General features: G+C 37.9%; 1 protein-coding gene across 4 annotated transcripts in view; it reads left to right on the top strand.

Annotated features, from left to right (window-relative positions):
- Positions 1–3,339: 3,339 nt before the first annotated feature.
- The window catches only part of klhl13 (kelch-like family member 13), a 51,125-nt gene continuing 33,440 nt past the window's right edge, over positions 3,340–21,024 (top strand). The window contains exons 1-2 of one of the 4 annotated variants that reach the window (XM_057820643.1): positions 3,340–3,434; positions 4,373–4,443. In XM_057820643.1, coding sequence (XP_057676626.1) covers positions 4,391–4,443 — 53 coding nt within the window. In that variant the 5' untranslated portion in view covers positions 3,340–3,434; positions 4,373–4,390. Of the gene's footprint in view, positions 3,435–4,372; positions 4,444–10,671; positions 11,511–21,024 lie in introns of those variants that run through there. The other 3 variants (XM_057820641.1, XM_057820640.1, XM_057820642.1) reach the window with 3 other exon arrangements.

The raw sequence follows: 21,024 nt of genomic DNA, 5'->3' as shown, positions 1-21,024 counted from the left end.
AAAAAAAAATGTCACCCACGACCAGTATCCAAAGGGCGGGGCACAGGCCTGGGTGATTCTTCTTCTTCTTCTTTGGTCTATCTGGTGGGTGAGAACTAACATTCATTTTACTTATCAACCCCTACTGCACTGGAGTTCTAAAACACAGACAAGGCTGAAAAAGCAGTTTCTGCTCTTGCACGCTTCTTTAAAATAAACTGCTGTATTTCAAGCCAAAAAGAACTGTTGTGTTTGATAGAACAATATGTCTATATGCTGCCATAGACGATTCATGGTGCATTAAGCCCCCTAACTATTTTTAATTTGTCCGTTTTACCCTGGACACCCCTGTTTACAGACATCACGCAACCGCTTTTGTTTCAACCCAGCCATAAAAAGAAGTAATTTTATTTATTATTCAAAATGTCTGTCATTTTTAGCTTAGGATCATTAATTGTTGTCTATTTAGTTAAAAAAAAAAAAAAAAAGACTTTAATAAATTAGTCACTCGCATATTTTAAACTTTTAAACAAACTACGTCACAGTGAAAAAAATAGTGTCTGTAAATTATGGGGCGCCGTTTGTAAAGCAGCACATGCTGAAAATTACGAAAACATTTTCTCGCAATTAGCGCTACACAGTGTTTAAAATGGTGTGAAATTTTTAGAGTCACTTTTTTTTGCACATTTACAACATTATTTAGCAACTTAAATATTTATTTTTAAATAAGAAGTTTTGGACCTGATTCTTTTAATCCAGAACTAAATATTTATTTTAAATCTTAAATTCATATCCTATATCCTAAAGTTAAATCAGGTAACGTTCGGAAATAAATATTTAGCTTAATATGCAAATTCACATGACTGGAGACCAGAAGTTACAAAATAAAAGCTGGCGGAGCAGCTCAGACTGTCTGCTTACGTTGCTTGAAAATGAATAAAACCTACTCAGCGGTGGCAGTCTGCTCTTAGACATGAGTCATTGTGATAAAAACAAAATATAGGTTTAATACATATTTAGGAGAACCTATTTAAAGAGTATTTTTTGTGCGCCAGCTTCTATTTTGTTACTTCCGGTCTCCAGGCATGTGAATTTGCATATTAAGCTAAATATTTAGTTCCAACTGTCTCCAGATTTAGCATTTAGGATATAAATTTATTACATATTTAGTTCTGGATTTAAACATTCAGGTACAAAACCTCTGATTTAAAAATGAATATTTAAGTTGCTAAATAATGTTGTAAATGTGCAAAAAAAAAAAAAAGTGAATCTAATAATGTCACACCACGTTTTCAATAATGTGTGGCGCTAAATTTGAGAAAATGTTGTCATAATTTTCAGCATGTGCTGCTTTACAAACGGCGCCCCATAGTAAATAAGTCACGGATATCTAACTCATAACTATCGCTTAACTGGAAAAAAAAAATTTATGTTACTGTCGCGTTTCCCCCAATATTTTAGATGATAAATAATTGATCCAAACAAAGAAAAATTGAAAAACAAAAACGTTTAAAAGGGTAAATATATGAAAAAGAAAATGTCGACCACTCCTTGATGTCTGCTATTTCTGCCACCTACCTTCTGCTACCGTGACCATGTTTCACCCATGAAATCCCCCCCAAATTCGGCTGTGGCCATTCACAGCTGTGTCTTGAGTTGACACTCGGTGATATATGCTACATGGAGTTTTTGGATCAAAAACAGGTAAGTACGTGATAATATCTCGTTAAAATCATGGTGTCTTTAATTATGCTCGCTCATGCTCTCACCTCCAGTTTGGGTTTTGCTGTTTAAAAAAATTGCCCTTCTGTTCAACGCCCCCATCTTTCAAGCCGCGCCTTTGCCCTGTCTTGCTCCGTCTTGCAGGCTGCAGACATTTTAACAAGCAAAACTGATTTTCAAAATAACATTTCCTCTTTCCTTGTCAGAATTCACAAACTTTGCACTTTCTTCTTTTATTAGATAATTTGAAATCACTAATTTTTATGGTAGCATTTTGTTTTTAACCGGGGGGAAAGTGGGCGGGAACGGTCAGGAACGCAGTTCTGGTATAAGATTCAGGGCTGGAACGCAGTTCCGGTATAAGATTCAGGGCCGGTATACGGTGCTGTGATTCCGAAAATATGACAGCAACTGTCAAAACGCCATGTAAAAAAAAATAATAATACAAAGCTGCCACACATGCGTTTCATCTCCAAGAAGAAAAACAATTTACCAACATCAGATTTATATACACAAGTGTTAACAACAAGCATAATAAAGTGCTTGTGTAGCGTAATCCGTTTCCACCGATATTTATTATTTATTTTATTCCACAGACAGCATGGAGGTTTCCCCAGCTGCTGCAGTTATCTGAGTCTGACGATGACGAGTCACGTCAATGTGTGAATGCACGCAGCAAAGCAAAACGCCTGGACTCATTTATCCGATCATTTGGCTGACATACTGACATGTGATCACCAGAGATAGTTAGCTCTGATTGGTTCAAATGTGCATATTTTCTGAAACAGAAAAAAAAAAAAGGGCAATGCAACAAAAAATGGATCAAATCTTTAAGAGCAAGGAGAGAGTTAAGGTGGCTTATTCATCATATTTAGTTTTATTAGCTCTGATGGGGAGGTTCAGAACATCTTAGCTGTCTATGTGCACTTTGGACTTATATTTGTTCATTTATGTTAGGCTACTTATTCATTTCCTTATGATTTAAAATAGTCAATGTTTGCGCGATCTTCAAAATATGTTCCATTTCACTCTGCATAATCTAAGTCATTTGTACTTATTTTTCTGAATGTATGTTACTGATATATTTATTATTAAAAAACACAACAAAAAGTACATGTTTACATTATCTTTAATTTTAATAAACATTCTATGTTCTCAAGTAGTTAAAATTGAGATTTGGCATTTAGTATGTGAGGAAATGAGGGAAAATAAAAATTAGGAGATGGAGGTTGGGGTTATAGCTGTTTTTGTTAACTTTTATTTTGCAAATCATTGAAAAACTAACATTTTGAATGAAAATCTGTTTTTGTATGTGCTATTGAAATAACTGACCGAAACAGTTTTCTTTGCATTTCAGCTGTTTTGAACCCCTCCCAACCAAAATAAATAAATAAATAATTCAAATTTCTGGCTCCGTGGCGACCTTCACGTTGGGGAGTTCCGGCAAGAAATTCTAACCACTTTCACCCCTGTTTTTAACTCAAATGGAATTAATGTTATAAAATGGATGAGAGCACTTTAGGAGAAACAACTGTATTTAGTAACGGAAGTTTTGAGCCAATAAGAAAAGGTTGCCATACTATTTTACCAATGAAAAGTTTTGATAGTCACCCTTTAACAGTAAGCGAAAATCCGATTGGATAAAACTGGTTGGGCGTATCCTTTGCTGTAAGTGGATTTGTGGGCTTGGAAGGAAAACAAGGACACCAGTCAGCGTTACCTCGTCGTTGAAGGTATGGAATTTATGATTTAAACTGTATAGTGTACTTAAAACATCTACAATAATCGAATTTCAATAACGAACATGTTGAATCCGAGAGACAACATGTTGACAACCGGTCAGTCTTTTAATTGGTTGAGGCACATCAACCAGCCCAAGTAGCAACTAACTATGCGTCCAACTAACTCACGTTCAGACCCAGCATGCTTAGCAGTTCTAAACTATCAAAATACTGCAATATAAAGAGGGTATCTACCAATAAACACCACCTACTATATCATTTTCGACTAAACTTTCATGTAAATTCAGCTAGCTAATAATAAACAAATGACGAGTTAGCTTAGCTACGGTGTTAGCGTTAGCTCTCTCTCACTGGTGGCAACGTTTACCGTATATGACCGGAAAATGAGCTTTATTGTAGCCCAACGATCGCTAATCACGTCGCAATGTGTTTCTCTTTTCACGTATTACAGTCATTTCCTTCACGTTTATATTACGTTTCAAGCGCCACCAAAAAGATTTAAAACTTTGATCAGGTTATGTTTTGAGTCAACTTTGTCGCGTTTCAATTACATGAGCCAATTTCATTGATAATGCACATTGCGCTTTTGAGGTAAGATACCAGGCATATAGCTTCCATCAGCGTGCATCAAGTCTTACGATTAATAAAAAGTAAGATGGGCATATTTCATCATGAAGGACTGACAATATGCATAGACATGTCAGGATTAGTAGTATTTAACCATCCTAAAAGCTTTTTTGGATTGCCATGGGAATTTGGCTGTCTGTCAGGATAAGTGATCATTAATAGTGTGCAAGAGATCTCCTGAATTAGTTGACATCAGGTCACGCTTTCTGAATTAGAATTTGTACCAATTATATATTACATTGGAACGTTTGTCAATTACGTATTGAATATCATATTGAAAATAATTCATTTTGGTTCCAAAGGTGTTGCCTGGCAAGGGTATGGAGCACCCTGTGCACAGAGGGGACACAATGCCCATTGGACTGCATGACAGGTAATGTGCAATGCTGTTAAATAATAAGGAACAACTGATAGTGCTTGCATTTTATTGTGAGAGTGTCGATAGCACCCTCATTACAAGATGGGTACAATCAACTTTTCGTATCAAGTTGATGAATATAAGTTTTACCTTTAGTGCAGCATTTTTCTGGCCTGGTTTGACCTGGCAGTGTATCTTGGCTGTAAATCTGTCGTACCACCTGGAGAAAAGCTTTCATGTGGAATCGGAGGTGGTAATCAGGTAATACCTGATTAGGATTTAAGCTGCTGTACTTGAGAACCATGCTTTAGAACCACTGCTGAATGAACATGTGACATAATGTTATGTAATTATAGTTTGAGAGAAGTGGTTTTATTATGTATTTATTCTTACCCGTAAATATTTTCTTGAATTGATCTTTGTTACTGGACTAATATACTTGTGTTTGCGAAGAGCAAAAATTTGAATGTACTGTTCATGTCATAATTACCATTGTTAAACAAATTCATTTCTGTTAATCAAACTAGAACAGTACGTCTACATTACAACCCGTTTGTCATTTTTTTTTACATATAGCTTGTATTGATAACATACAATACAGTAATACGTAAGTTGTCATGATTGGGTTGGTCTTTTTTTTCTTCAGTAAATATACTTCACGTTTGTTTATTTTTGGTGGAGATGTAGAGGGTGGATAGTGTTGTGCAAAATTTGTATGGACTTTTTTTCAATTGTTGTGAAACCCTTTAGGCATCCCAGGGATGTATGTGAAAAGTTCATAGCTTTGTAGTATTACAGCTGGCTATATTTAGCTCTTGTTCCGCATATGACTTCTAGTATAAGTGGGGATGACAGATGGGGCAGCAAAGTTTTTCTTGACCCGGCGACAGTGGAATATTTGTGGACCTCCAGTCAGTGCTGTGTTCAGCTATGTACATTTGACTTGTTTATACGAGGGCATATGAGTTTCTCAAACTTGAAAGTTTAGTGATGAGCTAGAAATGCTCACATGAAATATTCATTCCATAGTTAGCAGAATTATGTGTGTGTTGGCTGGGTTTTAGAGTTGCAGTGTGGGTCCGATGAATGGATGATGTGTTCAAGAAGAGGAACCCTACTGTTCTGACGGTCAAAAAATTAATACCGTATTTTTCGGACTGTAAGTCAAACCAGCCAAAAAAATGCACAATGAAGAGGCCAAAAAATATAAGTCGCACCGGAGTATAAGTCGCATTTTTGGGGATAATTTATTTGATAAAATCCAACACCAAGAACAGACATTTCATCTTGAAAGGCAATTTAAAATAAAAAATAGTATGCTAACTTTTAACTTTACATGACGCATAAACAACAAACTGAGAACGTGCCCGGTTTGTTAACGTAATATAGCTATTAAGAGTTATTCAGAGAACTGTAGCATAAAGTACATGCTAACAAGTTTACCAAACTATCAGTGTGAAAATAACATGTGAAATGATATAATAATGTGTTAATAATTTCATACAAGTCGCTTTAGATTATAAATCGCACTCCCGGCCGAACTATGGGGGGGGGGGACTGTGACCTAAAGTCAGAAAAACTCGGAAATTATAACAAATATTAGTGCTGCAACGATTAATCGATTAACTCGAGTAATTAGATTATAAAAACGGTTCGAATTAAAATTTGCTTCTTCGAGTATTCCTTTAATTAAAGTGGCTTTGTAATGGTTTGGTTCAAAGTGTTTGCATTGAGTTTTATTGATTTGGGTGGATACACTGCCCTCTAGTGTCAACAGTGAATATGACATAACTCATTTTACATGGCTGAACCCAGCTGCGCCCTGTTAAGACAAACATAAGCAATAAGTTTTTGTGTGGACTAATGTTTTTTTTATTTTTTTTTTTATGCATTCGTAATTTAGTTTGTAGGTATATTTAGCCGTTTTTTGTGGGAACATGTATTTGAACGATTTGTTAAGAGCATTGTTTTAAAAAAAAGTTAGCATTTTACAGCATTTAAGATAGCGGACTTTTGCTATGCAAGTTAGCCAATTGTTCTTTTGTTGTACTTAGTGCCTCATTTATTATTTTTTTATACCGTTTGAGGCTAAGCTCGGGTATTTTAATTTTTTATGTTCCTAATAAAGTTGCACCGATACCGATACCAGTATCGGCAGGGGGTGCCGATCCGGCCCGAATTGAAGGTATCGGTATCGACGAGTACCAACATTTAGGGCGCCGATACCATCAACTGGCGTCACTTGAGCGGAAATGAACTATCCTCCCCACGTGAGCTAACTTCCCAAATCCCGATGCATGACATCTGAATGTTTTTGACTCAAAATTACCACACGATAATACTTTCGTCATCAATATTCAGGATGTTCACTACAATGCATATCCGCGATGTTGCGCTGCTTTTCTAACATGGCATTCACAAACGATTAGCATGCGTACGCTAACGCCCGCTGTTGGAGGGCCGATGGGATCAGAAAGGTTAAGACCGTGAGAGACTAAGCAAACTCATGGTTTCATGATGAACTATGAGTGGCAAATTAAGAGCGCCGTACTTCAAACTCGTCTTGTTTATGAAAGACGATTCTCATATGCTGGTGTTGTGCAGTAACGAGCAGAAGTGACTTCTGTGGCCAGAAAACACTCAAGCGGCGCAGCGCGAACACTTGATATCATCAGATAGCAACCTAGATGTCCTATGTTAGATCCCATGCTAACTCTTGCGCGCACACACTAGATATCATCAAATAGCAACCTAGATGTGCTACATTAGATCCCATGCCATTAGCTGCGTGAGCCCAGAGCGACGCCATATTGTCCATTGATGAATTAGAAACCGCCATGACTGAATGGAAGTTAAGCAGGCCAAATCAATCCATACCAGTGACTATAGATAATGCTGCAAATACTGTTAATTCAGCACATGTTACAGATGGACTCAGACCACAAATAGGATGTTTTGCTTATATGGTAAATATAGCTGCTAAGAGAGCTGCAGCAATCAACAGTGTGCCCCACTTTACAAACAGTTAAGATTGTTCTCAGCACTTATATACTTTCTTCACATCAGTAAGAAGTGGGCACATAAATATTATGCACTAAAGTGCTTGTTTATATGATGGCACTGTTATTTTTGCTTGTTAGCAAAAATAAATAAATAATAACAGTTGTATTTTCTTTCTTTCTTTTTTTTTTTTTGCAAACAGTGGTATCGGAATGGTATCGGTATCGACCGATACTGCACAGCCAGGTATCTGTATCGGTATTGGACCCAAAAATTGGTATCGGCGCAACACTAGTTCCTAATCCGATTACTCAATTATTCAAACTAACTAGTTCATAGAGTAATCGACTACTAAAACAATTGATAGCTGCAGCCCTAATAAATATGCTTGTCAATCATTTTACCCAGGAGGTAGCATCAGAAAATGAAGTGTTTTCCAAAAAGTGTTGTCATCATAGCCAAAAAGTATGTTTATTTTAAATCATTGTGGTTTTGGGAACATACTCATTTGCACGTAGTGACATTTTAACTTGGGTTAAAATTTTGAATTATATGGCCTTTAAAGACTCAGCTCCATTCGATCAATCAATTAAGCTTTATCTGAATGTTGTACATTACAAAATCAAATACAGTTGTACCTCGACATACAATTGCTTCGACACACGATCTTTTCGACATTCGACGTAAAATTTGACACGTCATTTGTTTCTACATCCGACGACATGCTCGAAATCTGATGACATGACAGCACGGCAAACGAATGCACGGCGGATTTTCTTATGTGAGAGAAATCAACACAGGTTTCAAAAAAGTTGGTACAGATGGCGAAACAAAGAAAAAAGTGATGCTTACCTTTGAAATGAAGATGTAAATTATAGAAAAATATGAGCGTGGGGTGCGCATCCGTGAACTAGCTCAACAATACAGCTCCACGGTCCTCTTCCGACCACCGTTCACCAGTCTTTATAAGTTAAGGTGACAATTATTATTGTGGTAACATCGCCAAGGAATTCGCCAGCTTCGTCACGTTTTCATCATTTATTTAAAAACTTAACCAACACAAAATGCTCATTGTCCTCCGAAGTTGACTGTGCTCTCAAAAAAACCGAAAGTATTATCTCTACCGCACCGACCTATCTCACTGTGACGTACGCCCGCGGTGCGTTCAGGTACAGCAAAAAGTGTCCGCCACATTAGAACATTGTTTAGAGGAATAATTATGAATTATTCCTATTAAAGATACACAATAATATCGGTCACCGATAATTATCGGCCGATGATGGCAATTATGACGTCACACAGATAATCCAGATAATAAAAAAATTCAACCGATGATGCAATCCGATAATTATATACTTGATTTAGCCTCCAAATGTGCGCAACCGAAGAATTCAGCACGCCGCCTCCTCAACCCCTCCCCTCTCTGAAGCCCCTGAGGGAGGAGGGGTTGAGGAGGCGGAGTTACACGACAAGAAGTAGTTGAATATTATGGCGGCTGTTACTAAATAAATGATGCTATCGCCATCTGCGAAACATGAACTTCGGCGGAAAGAAAGCGTCCTCATTCAAAACCACTAACCCAGCATCCATTTAAAACTGTATCACAAATATTTTTGGAACAAATACGAGGCTGCTGCTAGCGGGAATGCTAAAGCTATTGTAAACACAAACAAAGTTAAACTACGGGGCTTGTGACGATACAGAGTGGGGTTGTTTGGGAATGCAGCCCAAGGCGGGTGGTAAACTCGCCATTAAGGCTAAACACCGGCACGACTGGAGACCGATAGTCGGCATGTAGCCGTCTTCCGGCGGAGCCCGCCACTCTGGCCGGTCTGGCAGGCCACAACGAGGCGGGCAGAGCCCGGTTCCCCGGCTTCGGAACCTCCGGCGAACACCCCGGTTTCTCGAGCGTTCCCCCACGCCGTGTGAGCAGAGCCAGGCCCCGAATACGCCGCGGCGAACCTGCCGGTGCAGGCGGATTATCCGGTACGAACGTAGCTGCCGCTGCCGAGACGAGACTTTTTTTTTTTTTTTTTCCGAAATGACCCGAGATCCAAAGCCCTGCATAAAATAATAATGCAGTTTATACGACCACCATTCTTCATGAAAAACTTGCCAATCACGTTTTCACCACGGACATTTGGAAAAGTGATGTCCATAGTAAGCAAGCTTATCATGACGGCACAGTGGTTAGATGGTAATTTAAACATGGAGAAAACAAAGTCAGCCAGTCAATAATGCATTCAGTATGTAAAATGACGAGCGGTCAGATGACTTTGTAACGCTGCCTTTATTTTCGGCTTAACAAATCTCAGGCACAAAACAATACGCACGGGGATGCGAGCTCCAACTCTGTCCAAAAAGTACTGCCGTGTATCAGTTCAGCTGCTGTAAAGCAAATGTCGTGAGTGCCGCAAATGTAAACAAAGCGCTGCAGAATGGGTACATGACATATCGCTCTTTTGAGTTAATCATTTTCACAGTGTGCAACAAAGCATATAACATTAGCAATCACTTTTCAAAATAATTTACCTTATTTGTGTGCTCAATTACAGTCACAGTAGATAATCAAAACTTATTGGCACTTATTAACACTTATCAATTTAAATATGCACATTCCTGTTGTAATGAAATAACAATAATATTCTGTAGCCACAAATATTATTCAAAATCTTTCCTTCTTCCAAGTTTTTTTTTTTTTAGGATTAAGTATGATCATGTATTGCTTAAAATAGGGCTGTTAAGATTTTTTTCAGCTAGCTATTTTTCTTCCAAGAAATCTGAGAGAAATACACTTGAAGCGGTGGGAGATAATTTCACTTATTTCCAATAGATTTACACTTAAAACTGACTAGTTTTAAGTAGGTGTGTTTTGCAGTGTATTAATGTTATATATGTTTGGAATGGCTTACTTTTAAAGACGTTTTTGTGCAACTTAGTTATTTACTCTGTAAGTAATTGTTGCCAAAAGTTTACCATTGCACAATGTCAGCAAATCTGTCATTATTTAGATGTTGGAATTGAATACTTGTTCATATTTTATGTTGAAAAAAAGAGCAATAAATTATATTTTTGCACAGTAATGTTTTCTTTTGTGTATACTTAAAAATTTTACATAAATCTTTTAATAGAATTACCGGCTTTACATTATCGGTTATCGGTTGGAATGAGGAGGATATTATCGGTTATCGGTATTGGTTGAAAAATGTATCATCGTGCATCACTAATTATTATTATTATTATATTATTCAGATTTTTATTTAGAACTTTGTTTTGCTGTTTGATTGTCATTTGTAATAGTACCAGCAGTATTTATTAAAGATTTAGGGTAGATTTTTGGGCTTTGGAACGAATTAATGGAATTATAATGTATTCCTATGGGAAAATCCTGCTCGACGTACGACCATTTCGATTTACGAACAAGGTCCTGGAACGAATTAACTTCGTATGTAGAGGTACCACTGTACCCCACTCGGCACTTGTCGACGGGGTCAAAAATACAAAGGTTGATACATGGCCTATTAACTATTTATCTATAATTGTATGCAAAAGAACACGTAATGTTTAATCTAAAGCAACTGTACAGTAATCTTTTTTTATTCTTTCTTCAAATACTCTATTGCCACAGAATGACCATAGCGGTAATCACAACTGTGCTTACAAGGTGGCACTGTTGCTCAGCTACACTTGATTGAACTCTTGGAAGGCTGGGCTTCACCCCCCCTCCTACCACTAGACAGTCACTTATGCAGCGAGGCAAGCAGTAGCTGTGGATGCAATCTATTGGCTTCTTGGTGGTGCCGCTAATGTCACAACCCTGCCTTTAGCCCGCACTGCCTCCGCCCGTGCATTGGTCTTGCTGCGACTTGCTCCCCCCCCTAAATGGTGTGGGCTGGAGTGGTATGGAAGACTGCGTTGAGAAGCTTCGCATGGAAATGCTCTTTGCTGTTGATTTTGCTCTAACACCATTCTGGTGACAACAACATGCCGTTGAAATGGAAAAGCGGTTCTCCTGTCAGCTGGAAATTCCCAGTGCCAGTCCTTAAGACGTCCCGTTCCTCACCGCTCTCACCTGCCTACATGTGAGTAATAGCATTCATACTACGCTAATGTGTATTTGATACAATTTTCTCACTTTTTGGTGACTGATAGTCAGTTTTGAACATGTGACGCCTAGATTTGTGGTTCCTGCTTTACGTTTCGAAAATGTGATCGAGGCTTGTACCATTTGGAGAGATTAGCCAGTTGTCCAGCATGCATTTGGTGCTTCTCTGGGATGCTGATTTGCTGTCTTGCAGGACTCAATTCACTGCTTGTCTGGACAAGGCAAACACCATGTCCACGACTTTTGCTGTCTTTAGCGGCTGTGTTTATTTGGGAAAGGGGACTCGCCGGCTTGGGAGGAGTCTGCCTTTGTCAGGATGTCTGCTTTGCCCTGGTTTGGAAGCTATTGTTATCTGCTACTGTTCTGGAGGGGGGAGGGTAGCCCAGAAGGTCTTCACACAACCTTTTGCCATCCTCTCTCTTATGCATTCTTTTCATTAGTTCTCCACTATTGGTCCTGTTCACCATGGTTTACTTTGCAAAGAGTAAGAATTTGAGTCTTGTGTGTGGGTTTAAATAATTTGAAGACTAGCTCGGCTTCGTCTGGGGTAATTGTTTTGGCTTTTTTGATTAAGTGGATTTATGCAATCGTCAATTATTGCGCAGATTTACTTTTGAGCTACTTACTATCCTAATTTTGCAAGGTCAAAGAAACTCAGCACTGGGTTTTTCAGTATGTAATATCACCCTAGAATCAGTAGTGAAGCGTATTCAGGTTTGACAGATTTGCGCATATTCCCCATTTGGACTTGAGTCTTGAATAATGTTTGTAGTCGTTAATTAATCCTTTATAAATATCACTAGTTATGTTGATAGGTTTTAAAACAATTGAATTGTCTTGTTCAAACATTCAAGGAAAGCCACAATAATGGCACTCACTGAAACAGTTTGGGTAATTGGCTGTGCATAACCTCTCAACAGTGCTCGTGATCATTGAGGCCTCCACCCTGCTTCTTTTTACATGTCCATAATTCCTCCTATTCACCTATAGCTATCCTATGTCATGTCTTTTTCTTGTTTTGTTCTTCATCATTTAACACATTTAATACCCAATTAATTGACTTTCTCTGAAATATATATATCGACACTTTTCATTGGGTATTTGGTCAAAATGTCTATGAGTGGATAATGGGGGTGTGACAATTAGGCATTAGCCGATTACCGGTTTCAAGGTATATTGTGGAATGAGAATGTCAAGGTTTTAAAACCACCAAAAAATTCATGTTATCATACCGTCCCTATGGTATTAGTCATTTTTTATGTCCCAGAAATGCATGGAGAAATCCCTCGCTTGCAGCTGCAAGGCTAAACCCTCCCCCACCAGTTGTTGCTCAGTGTCAGTGAGTCAGTTGTGCTACATGATGGCTGGAGGAGGGGAAACGCGTGAACTTTTTCCCCCATCGAAGAAAACGAAATCGCTGGTATGGGAGTACTTAGGCTTAGAGCAGGGCGGTAAACCGAAAATTTACCGTTACCGAAATTCTTCACGATGACGACGTAATTTTGACCATGTAGGTAAATTCGGTAATTTAATAAAACAAGAAAATATAGTCTTTTCATCCCGCTTTGACTCCGTGTTGTTCGGCTATGTTCATTCCCCTTTAAGAAAGCAGACAGTGTGCTTACCTATGGAGTCATGTGGTTTTCAGGAAGCCAAACAAACAGAAGCCCGGTAGGCTAACGCTAGCGGCTAACACTACAAGTAAACGGGATGGAGTCGGGCTTAAGTTAGCTTCGCCAAACTTTCACCCAACATTAAGTAATCTCTTGGCGGGTTCCAGACGGGCTTTAACCCGCTGTCCCCCTGGTTCTCACGATTTCAGGAGAGGATGCTTTCAGTGCTTTCTTCTGGTAGCCAAGCCACAGGCTAACGCTAGCGGCTAACAGCGGCTACAAATGAACGTGAAAGAGTCGGCTAGCGGGTCTAACCTTGTCGAAACGGCTGAAATTAATGAGTGGACTGGGCACGGACTTCATGTAGCAATCATTATGTCGCGTTATTTGGCATCTCTGTGTGATTTCTCTGAAAGCTTTAATGATGGTAAAGCACTCGGCATAAAGTATAATCCAACAGTGAAGCCTATATATGATATGACAGTTTAATGGCCACAGCTATTTTTCTGTATGTGTTTGCTTTATTCTGCCATCATAAAACCTTGAATGTTTCATTAGCATCAGAGCAATACAGCTTTAATCTGGTTGTGTCTGTGTGTGTGGGGGGATGCATGTATTAAAAAATGTTTCGGGGGAAAAAAAAAACGAAACCTTGACGTAAACACTTGTGTTGAATAATTATGTCACAGCAGCCATCACCAATAAGTTGTCTGAAGTGTACTGTTAAAGCTGCAAGTCATTTGTGTTAGAATGACATGTTTGCACAGTCGTCATATTGATTTTTATAATATTGTACATTTTTCAAGTCATACAAGCTGTTATAAATGTTCACACTAGAATTCTTTTTGTTTACAAGATGTTTTTTTAATACTTAATTAGTCGTTTTGTAGAATATCCTTGAATGATTTCCCGATAATTGTTGTTTCATTATATCGGGATGTCATCGTTATCGTGAGCCTTGTATCGTATCGTGACATACCTAGAAGTTCCCACCCCTAGTGGAATAAGGACTCATCAAATCCTTGCATATCTTAGGTGGTGCGCGTAACTTGGTAAGTGAAGCATGTCTAACCCTGAGGTTCCACCTCACTCAGTCTCACCAAAACACTATTTTAAACGTGTCTATTGTAAGCTGTGTTTTTGGGTAGATTGATATCGGGCACCCAATTATAGGTTACTATGTGGTCAAGAAAACATGGCTGTCTCGAGCCTCCTAGCTGTGGATCCCTTGAGGCTGCCGTGATATTTTTAACATCATGGTTGGGAGGGTTTTCAATTCATAACTAATTATTTTATTCTGCATACCAGCTAGTGCCGGCCTTCAAATTATTGTATGGTATAGAAAGATTTTACAGTTGAATTTTTAAAATTTGTTTATCGAAGTTAAGTGTGCACCAAATATAATCACAATTCTGTTGGTTTGACAGTTAACATCTGACTATAAAATAGCATGACGATAAAAAAAATCCGTATTTTTACTTCTGCTGAACAAATATAGTCAATTTTCCTGGCTAGAAATGCAGACAGAACAACACAACAAAGAAAAAGTACTGTTAAGGGATCGCTTATTTAGTCATAGACACTATTTTACATGCCTTTTGTTGCTCTGTGCTCACTCATCACACACTTTCTGAATGTCAGTTGTCTGTTTAACTTTCTGGATTTGACACATCGTTATTTTACTTTTGTCCCAACAGTGGTGTATCTCTAGTAGTCACATCTACCAGGAAATAACTCAGTTTTGAGACATGCCAGTATTTTCTGTGAATGTCATTCATTATCCGTGCCGCTTGCCCTCACAAGATTCGTGGGGGGGCTGGAGCCTATCCTAGCTGTCTTTGCAACAATTCCAGGTATCAAGACTGAAACACAGTACTGTAAAATTAAAAATTCACTGGTTTTGAGACTTTTGACCCACAGCTTAGCACTGTCAAAAATTGTATTATCATGTCATTGTAATAAAGCCACTGTAATTGTGGTACAGTGACAACAGACAATCCTTAAAAATGTAAAGTATCTCAAAGCAAGCACTATTTTGGTCTTCTTGTTTTGCTTTTAGTCGTACACATCCTGTTCTGGGTTGTTTTCCCTCTGCAGTATCCGTCAGGTTGATTTAGCATTTTGTGCATGTTGACAGATTGTCGACACCACCCACATGCAGGCCTTTTTTCCTTACTTAACTGATTGTGGTTCAGGTAGGAATATTTTTCAGTCTAGGTGCTTCAAAAAAACAAAACCTTTTTCATTAAAGGTGCTACATGTACAATAATAAATTGTACATTAAGAAACAGACTCATTTAATGTATAAATGTTGCCAAATATCAATAGTCTGCTTATAAGATTTTTTATTTATTTATTTATTTATTTATTTATTAAAAACAAGCCACTGTTACCAAAAGCACATTCAGGACATAACAAATAAGTGGAGAGAGTCATTTTGTAATGTGAGGATATCATTTGTGTATTTGCACTGAACAATGACAGCTGTGCATATTTTGCAGAAAGTCATCCAACCTACTAAAGTCTCGAATGGTGCACTATTTTGCGATACAATGACAAATCGGGGTGTGACAATATATCGAAAGGGTGATATATCGCGATATTTTGTGGCCCAAAAGTTTGTTATATCATAATTTCCTGGATATAACGTGCATTTTTTTCCCCCCAAAATCAACTTGTAAAATCATGGTGCGCATTATAAACGGGTACATGGATGGAGACAGAAATATATATATATATAAACCGATTTTTTTTTTTTTTTTATTGACACGGCCACGTTGTGTTGAAGAAACGTATGCGGCGACCCGTAGTACGTGACGTCACCATTTTGTTTCGGTAATACTTTACTCTAATCGGCCGAATGATTTCATCTGTGTTAAATTCTGCTTTTTTCACTCTTCATAAAGCACAGAATTTAGTTTCTTGTGCTCATTTGAGTCAACGTTTATTGCAGCTCCGCAACTCTGACCATAACAAACGTAAGCACACACACTTCCTGTGTCCGTCAACTATATTTATCCCTCGGGAAACTCAAACCCAAATAACAATAGTTCCTGTTGTTACTGTCGTGTTGACAGCGATGAGCTCTCACGGATTTCCGACTTACATTCTCACTTTGATTTTACCGTATCAATCCATGGAAGAAACATTTATTCATCATGATGAAACGAGCAAGTTATACAGCAGCCTTTAAAAGAAAAGTCACATCTGTTTTGTTTTCTCCTAGATTCTGGTAAGTTGGAGAAGTTGTCAAATCATATTATTACAGTAAATATTAGAGGTGTGCAAAATTTCCGATTCTTAGATTATTCGCGATTCGGCCGTGGAAGATTCGAGAACGATTCACAAACATCCAAATTCCGATTATTGAAATATGCCAAGTAAAGCGGAAGTACAACACACTCAGCGCGCCGCGCGGTCAATGAGCAACGGAGCGAGAGTAGCTAAACATCATGCTTCTCATTACCCGGACCCTCGGGTAATGCCAATGCTCAACTCACGGCTCTAGCTCAACTCATGCCACGAGATAAAAAAACACAACAACATACCTGAAGCTGCTACAAAAGTACGTCATCCACATAATGTTACGGTAGATATCATTTATATAAGACTAGATGCACTACGGTAGCGATAGCGTTTGCAGCACATCTACAAAAAGCTAGATGCAGACGTAGTAAACGGCCGCCATCTTAAAGCAGTACACTTCTCTGCAAGGCTGTTGTAGCGAACCTTCCAAGCAAACCTAATTAACTTTTTATCTAAAATACTCCTAAATCGGTAAAATATTGACTTGAATCTATCTTTAAAATAGTTTTAAAACTTTCACATGTCGAAAGTTGACAAAAGGGAAATTATGGATTAACGGGAGCAATTTTAACAACTTTAACGGTTGATTCACAACATTAAATTAATTGAATGTAGTTTAAAGCTGCTGATACAGAATGGGGACTGGAGTTTTTTATTTACTGTTATTTTTGTATATTTGTTTACTGCTATATGTTAACTTGATACTGAAATAGTAGTTTGGTTTAGCCTGAGAGTATTTTTGAACAATTTTGGAACAAATGTACTAAATATTAAAAAAAAAAAAAAAAGGGGGGGGGGGTGCATCAATAATCATTTTAGAATCGAATCGGACCATCTGAATCGTAATCGTAATCGAATCGTTAGGTGCCCAAAGATTCCCAGCTCTAGTAAATATTGTCAGTTTATGGTAATGTTTTGAACTACCAATGTGCTATGCTTGTGCTGTGTTTCACCAGTCAGTAAAATGAAATTTCTGTATCTGTACACGAGCTCTGTTTTCGTGTATTCTTCTATTTATTGGTGCTAAAATTAGGGTGCGCGTTATAAACGGGTACAATAATTTCACCTAGATTTTACAAGTAAATTTGGGGTGCGCATTATACACGGGTGCGCCTTATATTCGGGAAATTACGGTACTCCCACCAAAAACGGTATATCGTTTAAAAAGGTGTCACTGTTTAAAAAAAGAACCAACCTGTTGCTACCATAATCTTCCATTAGAATAGTGTCTATGTTAGCGCCCTGGGTCCCATTGACGGCGCTCGATATCCACACCATTTTGACTGGATTGGACGTCTAGCGCCGTCAATGGCACTGAAGCCAGAGCATTCACAGCCAGTCTTGTGGGCATTTACAGGTCACCTTCTGTTGATTTTGAGTCACTTGCTCTTCACTCACCGATAAAATACCAGGAAGTGACCTCTAGAAGCTCCCAAATTAGGGGTGTGACAATGTATTTGAAATGATGTATCACGATACTTTGTATACCAAAAGGTGATTGATATGCTTCTGCCAAGAATCGATATACCATTCTAGAAAGGTGTCACTGATTGAAGAAAAAAATAACCAGCAGGTTGGAACCAAAATCTTCCATTAGAAGAGTGTCTATGTTGGCCCATTGGCTGCTATAGACGGTGCTCGACGTCCAATGCATTTTGACCCTCCCAGGCAAAATGCATTGGATGATTGATTGATTCATCGTCTAACGCAGAGAATTTGCAGCCAGTCTTCCTGGTTTTGGGGGCATTAATAGGTCACTTCCTGTTGATTTTGAGTCACTTCCTATTATTTTAGGGACGTTACCAAGTCATTTCTTTTTCAGTAACACAAATTCAACATGAAGAGATCCGTAAATGCCCCAAAATGAGGAAAAAAATGACCCCGCAAAAGCCCAAAATCAAAAGGAAGTGACCAAAAATCAATCTGTTTTACTGTATAATGTAGAATGATCTCATATCGTGTCGTGACGTACCCAGAAGTTCCCACCCCTACTCAAAATACAGTTACAGGTAAATGCCTCAACAGGAAAAGGAAGTGACCGAAAATCAACTGGAAATGACGTGAAATGCCCCAAAATGAACTCATTGCCTGGGATTGGCAACCAATGAAGTGGGAGTGAATGCCCTCCCATTTCAAATGGATTGGATGTCTACTAGTGATAAACTCACGGCAGAAGGATGAAAATAGCTTGTTTTTCCCTGTTCATTAGTTAGTGTGTAGAATATACTAGAATGATTTCCTGACCCACGTATGGATAATTGTTGTATTGCCATATCGTGAGATGATCGTTTGAAGCGTGCACATAACTTGGATGTTGTAAATTTCCTGCGCTAATTGATAAAGAAGCAACTTGAATTATTATGCTAGCTTAGTTTTACATTGAACAAGAAGTCTACAGTTGTGCCAACGTTCTTTCTTTACTGGTTTTATAGGTTCCTTGAAGTGATACAACCTTTTATGGGTGATGTCTAGGGCTGTCCCAAACCACAATTTTCTCCCGATTAGTCAGCCGACTATTTTTACAATTAGTCGACTAATCTTATAGTTATTAAAAAAAAAAAAAAAAAATTAAATTATTTCAGCATTGAAAATTTCGTTGACGCTTATTAATTCACAAAAACATTTTGGAACACTTAAATTATTTATTAAAATACCAATTAGCACGTAAATATCAAATAAACAATGAGGTAAAATGCTAATCGCATTAACTAGTGAAAAAGAATGGAATGTAAACAGATTTAGAACACTGACTTCGCCTTTCCAACATGATTCAAAACAATTCTTAAAAAAATCTATCATTAATAATATACTACTATAGATAATAATATTATAATAATTATTCATTACCAATCAAATTTTTCATAAAGGGTCTAATTTCAAAGCTATTCTTAGTGTAGAATCTGAATTCTAAAGTATGTGGAATTAACTCCAGAAATCGTTATTTATATGACGTACATGACATGATTTTATTTTGAAATGTTCACCGGAAGTACGATCGCTAAACTGCTAACCATAAGCTCTACACTCCGCAAAAAAAGCACTTTTCGTCATTGTATGTGATGTCAGTAATAGATTTTTTTTTTTTTTTTTTCGTTTGCAAATGCTGTTAACCAGCGATTTTTTTTAATGTTTGAAATGTCAACTTTTAACCGCAAGTTTGCATTTTAGAGGAGATTGCCAATGTTTTATAGCAGGCAGTAGGTTGTCTTTTTTCCACATTAGCCTCAATGTAGAAATGCTAACGTTTATAGTGTTTAATATAGATGTGTTTCCTTATTTTATATGTCTGAACTTTAATTCTTCGGCATGTTGATGACCAATAAACATCTGTGAAAGAAATTGGAGTCTCATATGCCATCAACACGCACGTACAAATGTATGCACGCACACGGCAATAAAACGCAGCCATGAAAATTAGTACCGCCCTCATTTTTATTTACCGTGCGATAAATGGACTCATTGCATATCGCGACAGGCTTAGCAACTTAAAAAAAAAACCCTGTCTTTTGTTAGGTAGATGGACTTACGATCTGCCAGCTTGTGGTCTCCTGTCGTCTTCCAAAATTACAACTGGGTGACGACGCCTTAGGTGTTCATTCACGGCCGACGTGCAGCCAAGCTTGGCATTGAAGAGACAGGACACAGCAGTGTACCCTCTTTTGTTTCGTTGAAATAAGTCTATGTTTTGGCCAGTCTGGTGTGATTTTTTTTTTGCTTTGTGCCACTTTAGCTGTTTGCAAACCAAGAGTCTGAAATTCTGAACTTACAACGCATATATTTTTTTAACCCTTCATTAACCGTCGACAATATGTTGTGCTTGTGGACGCATTTACGTCATCGATGACATCGACTACGTTGACTAGTCGGGACAGCTCTAGTGATGTCACTAATATCTCCAGCCAGAGATATTTTCTATTTCATCCTCCGATTGTGTTTCCTCATTTTACAATCATCAAACTGTGTGTTATAACTTTGCCTTGATTGCCACGATAACGGTTTTTAATGGTAAAATTTGAACTTTATTAGTAATTTCCTGGATGTAATCCTCATATCAGTAAGTTGTGTTTTGGGCATTTTCTCATAATGAAATCACACTCTGGACATAAAGGTTACAAACCAAATACTTTGCCTGAAGACTTCATTTTATGCTTCATTTTAGTTTCTATGTGGAATAAATTGACTGAATTCATGATGATGATTATGATAATGATGTATATTTTCTCTGGGTATTGTACATTACTAAATGCAGTCTGCCTGAAAGTCTGTTTAATGAAATAGAGATGTGAGACAGAACATTTATCAACAATACTGCAAGGCGGTGTTGTTTTTCTGCCCAACCGCATTTGACTGCGCGACAGACACAACTGCAATTTCACTTAAAGGTTTTCCAGTTATCAGGAGGAAGAAGTATGTCATCGCTGTTTTTCCAAAAGCATACTATCATACTATATTGCATTCAGTCTTTGTCACCATTTGTTTTGAAAATAATTGATCATTCATTCTTTCACTGACTTTGCATTGTTGCTATTCTGAATCTGGATTGATACAGAATGAATTCCTTTATGGCGGAAG

The sequence above is a fragment of the Corythoichthys intestinalis genome, chromosome 18, assembly GCF_030265065.1.
Source record: "Corythoichthys intestinalis isolate RoL2023-P3 chromosome 18, ASM3026506v1, whole genome shotgun sequence".
Classification (NCBI taxonomy): Eukaryota; Metazoa; Chordata; class Actinopteri; order Syngnathiformes; family Syngnathidae; genus Corythoichthys; species Corythoichthys intestinalis.
This window is presented reverse-complemented; position numbering and strand designations above follow the sequence as displayed.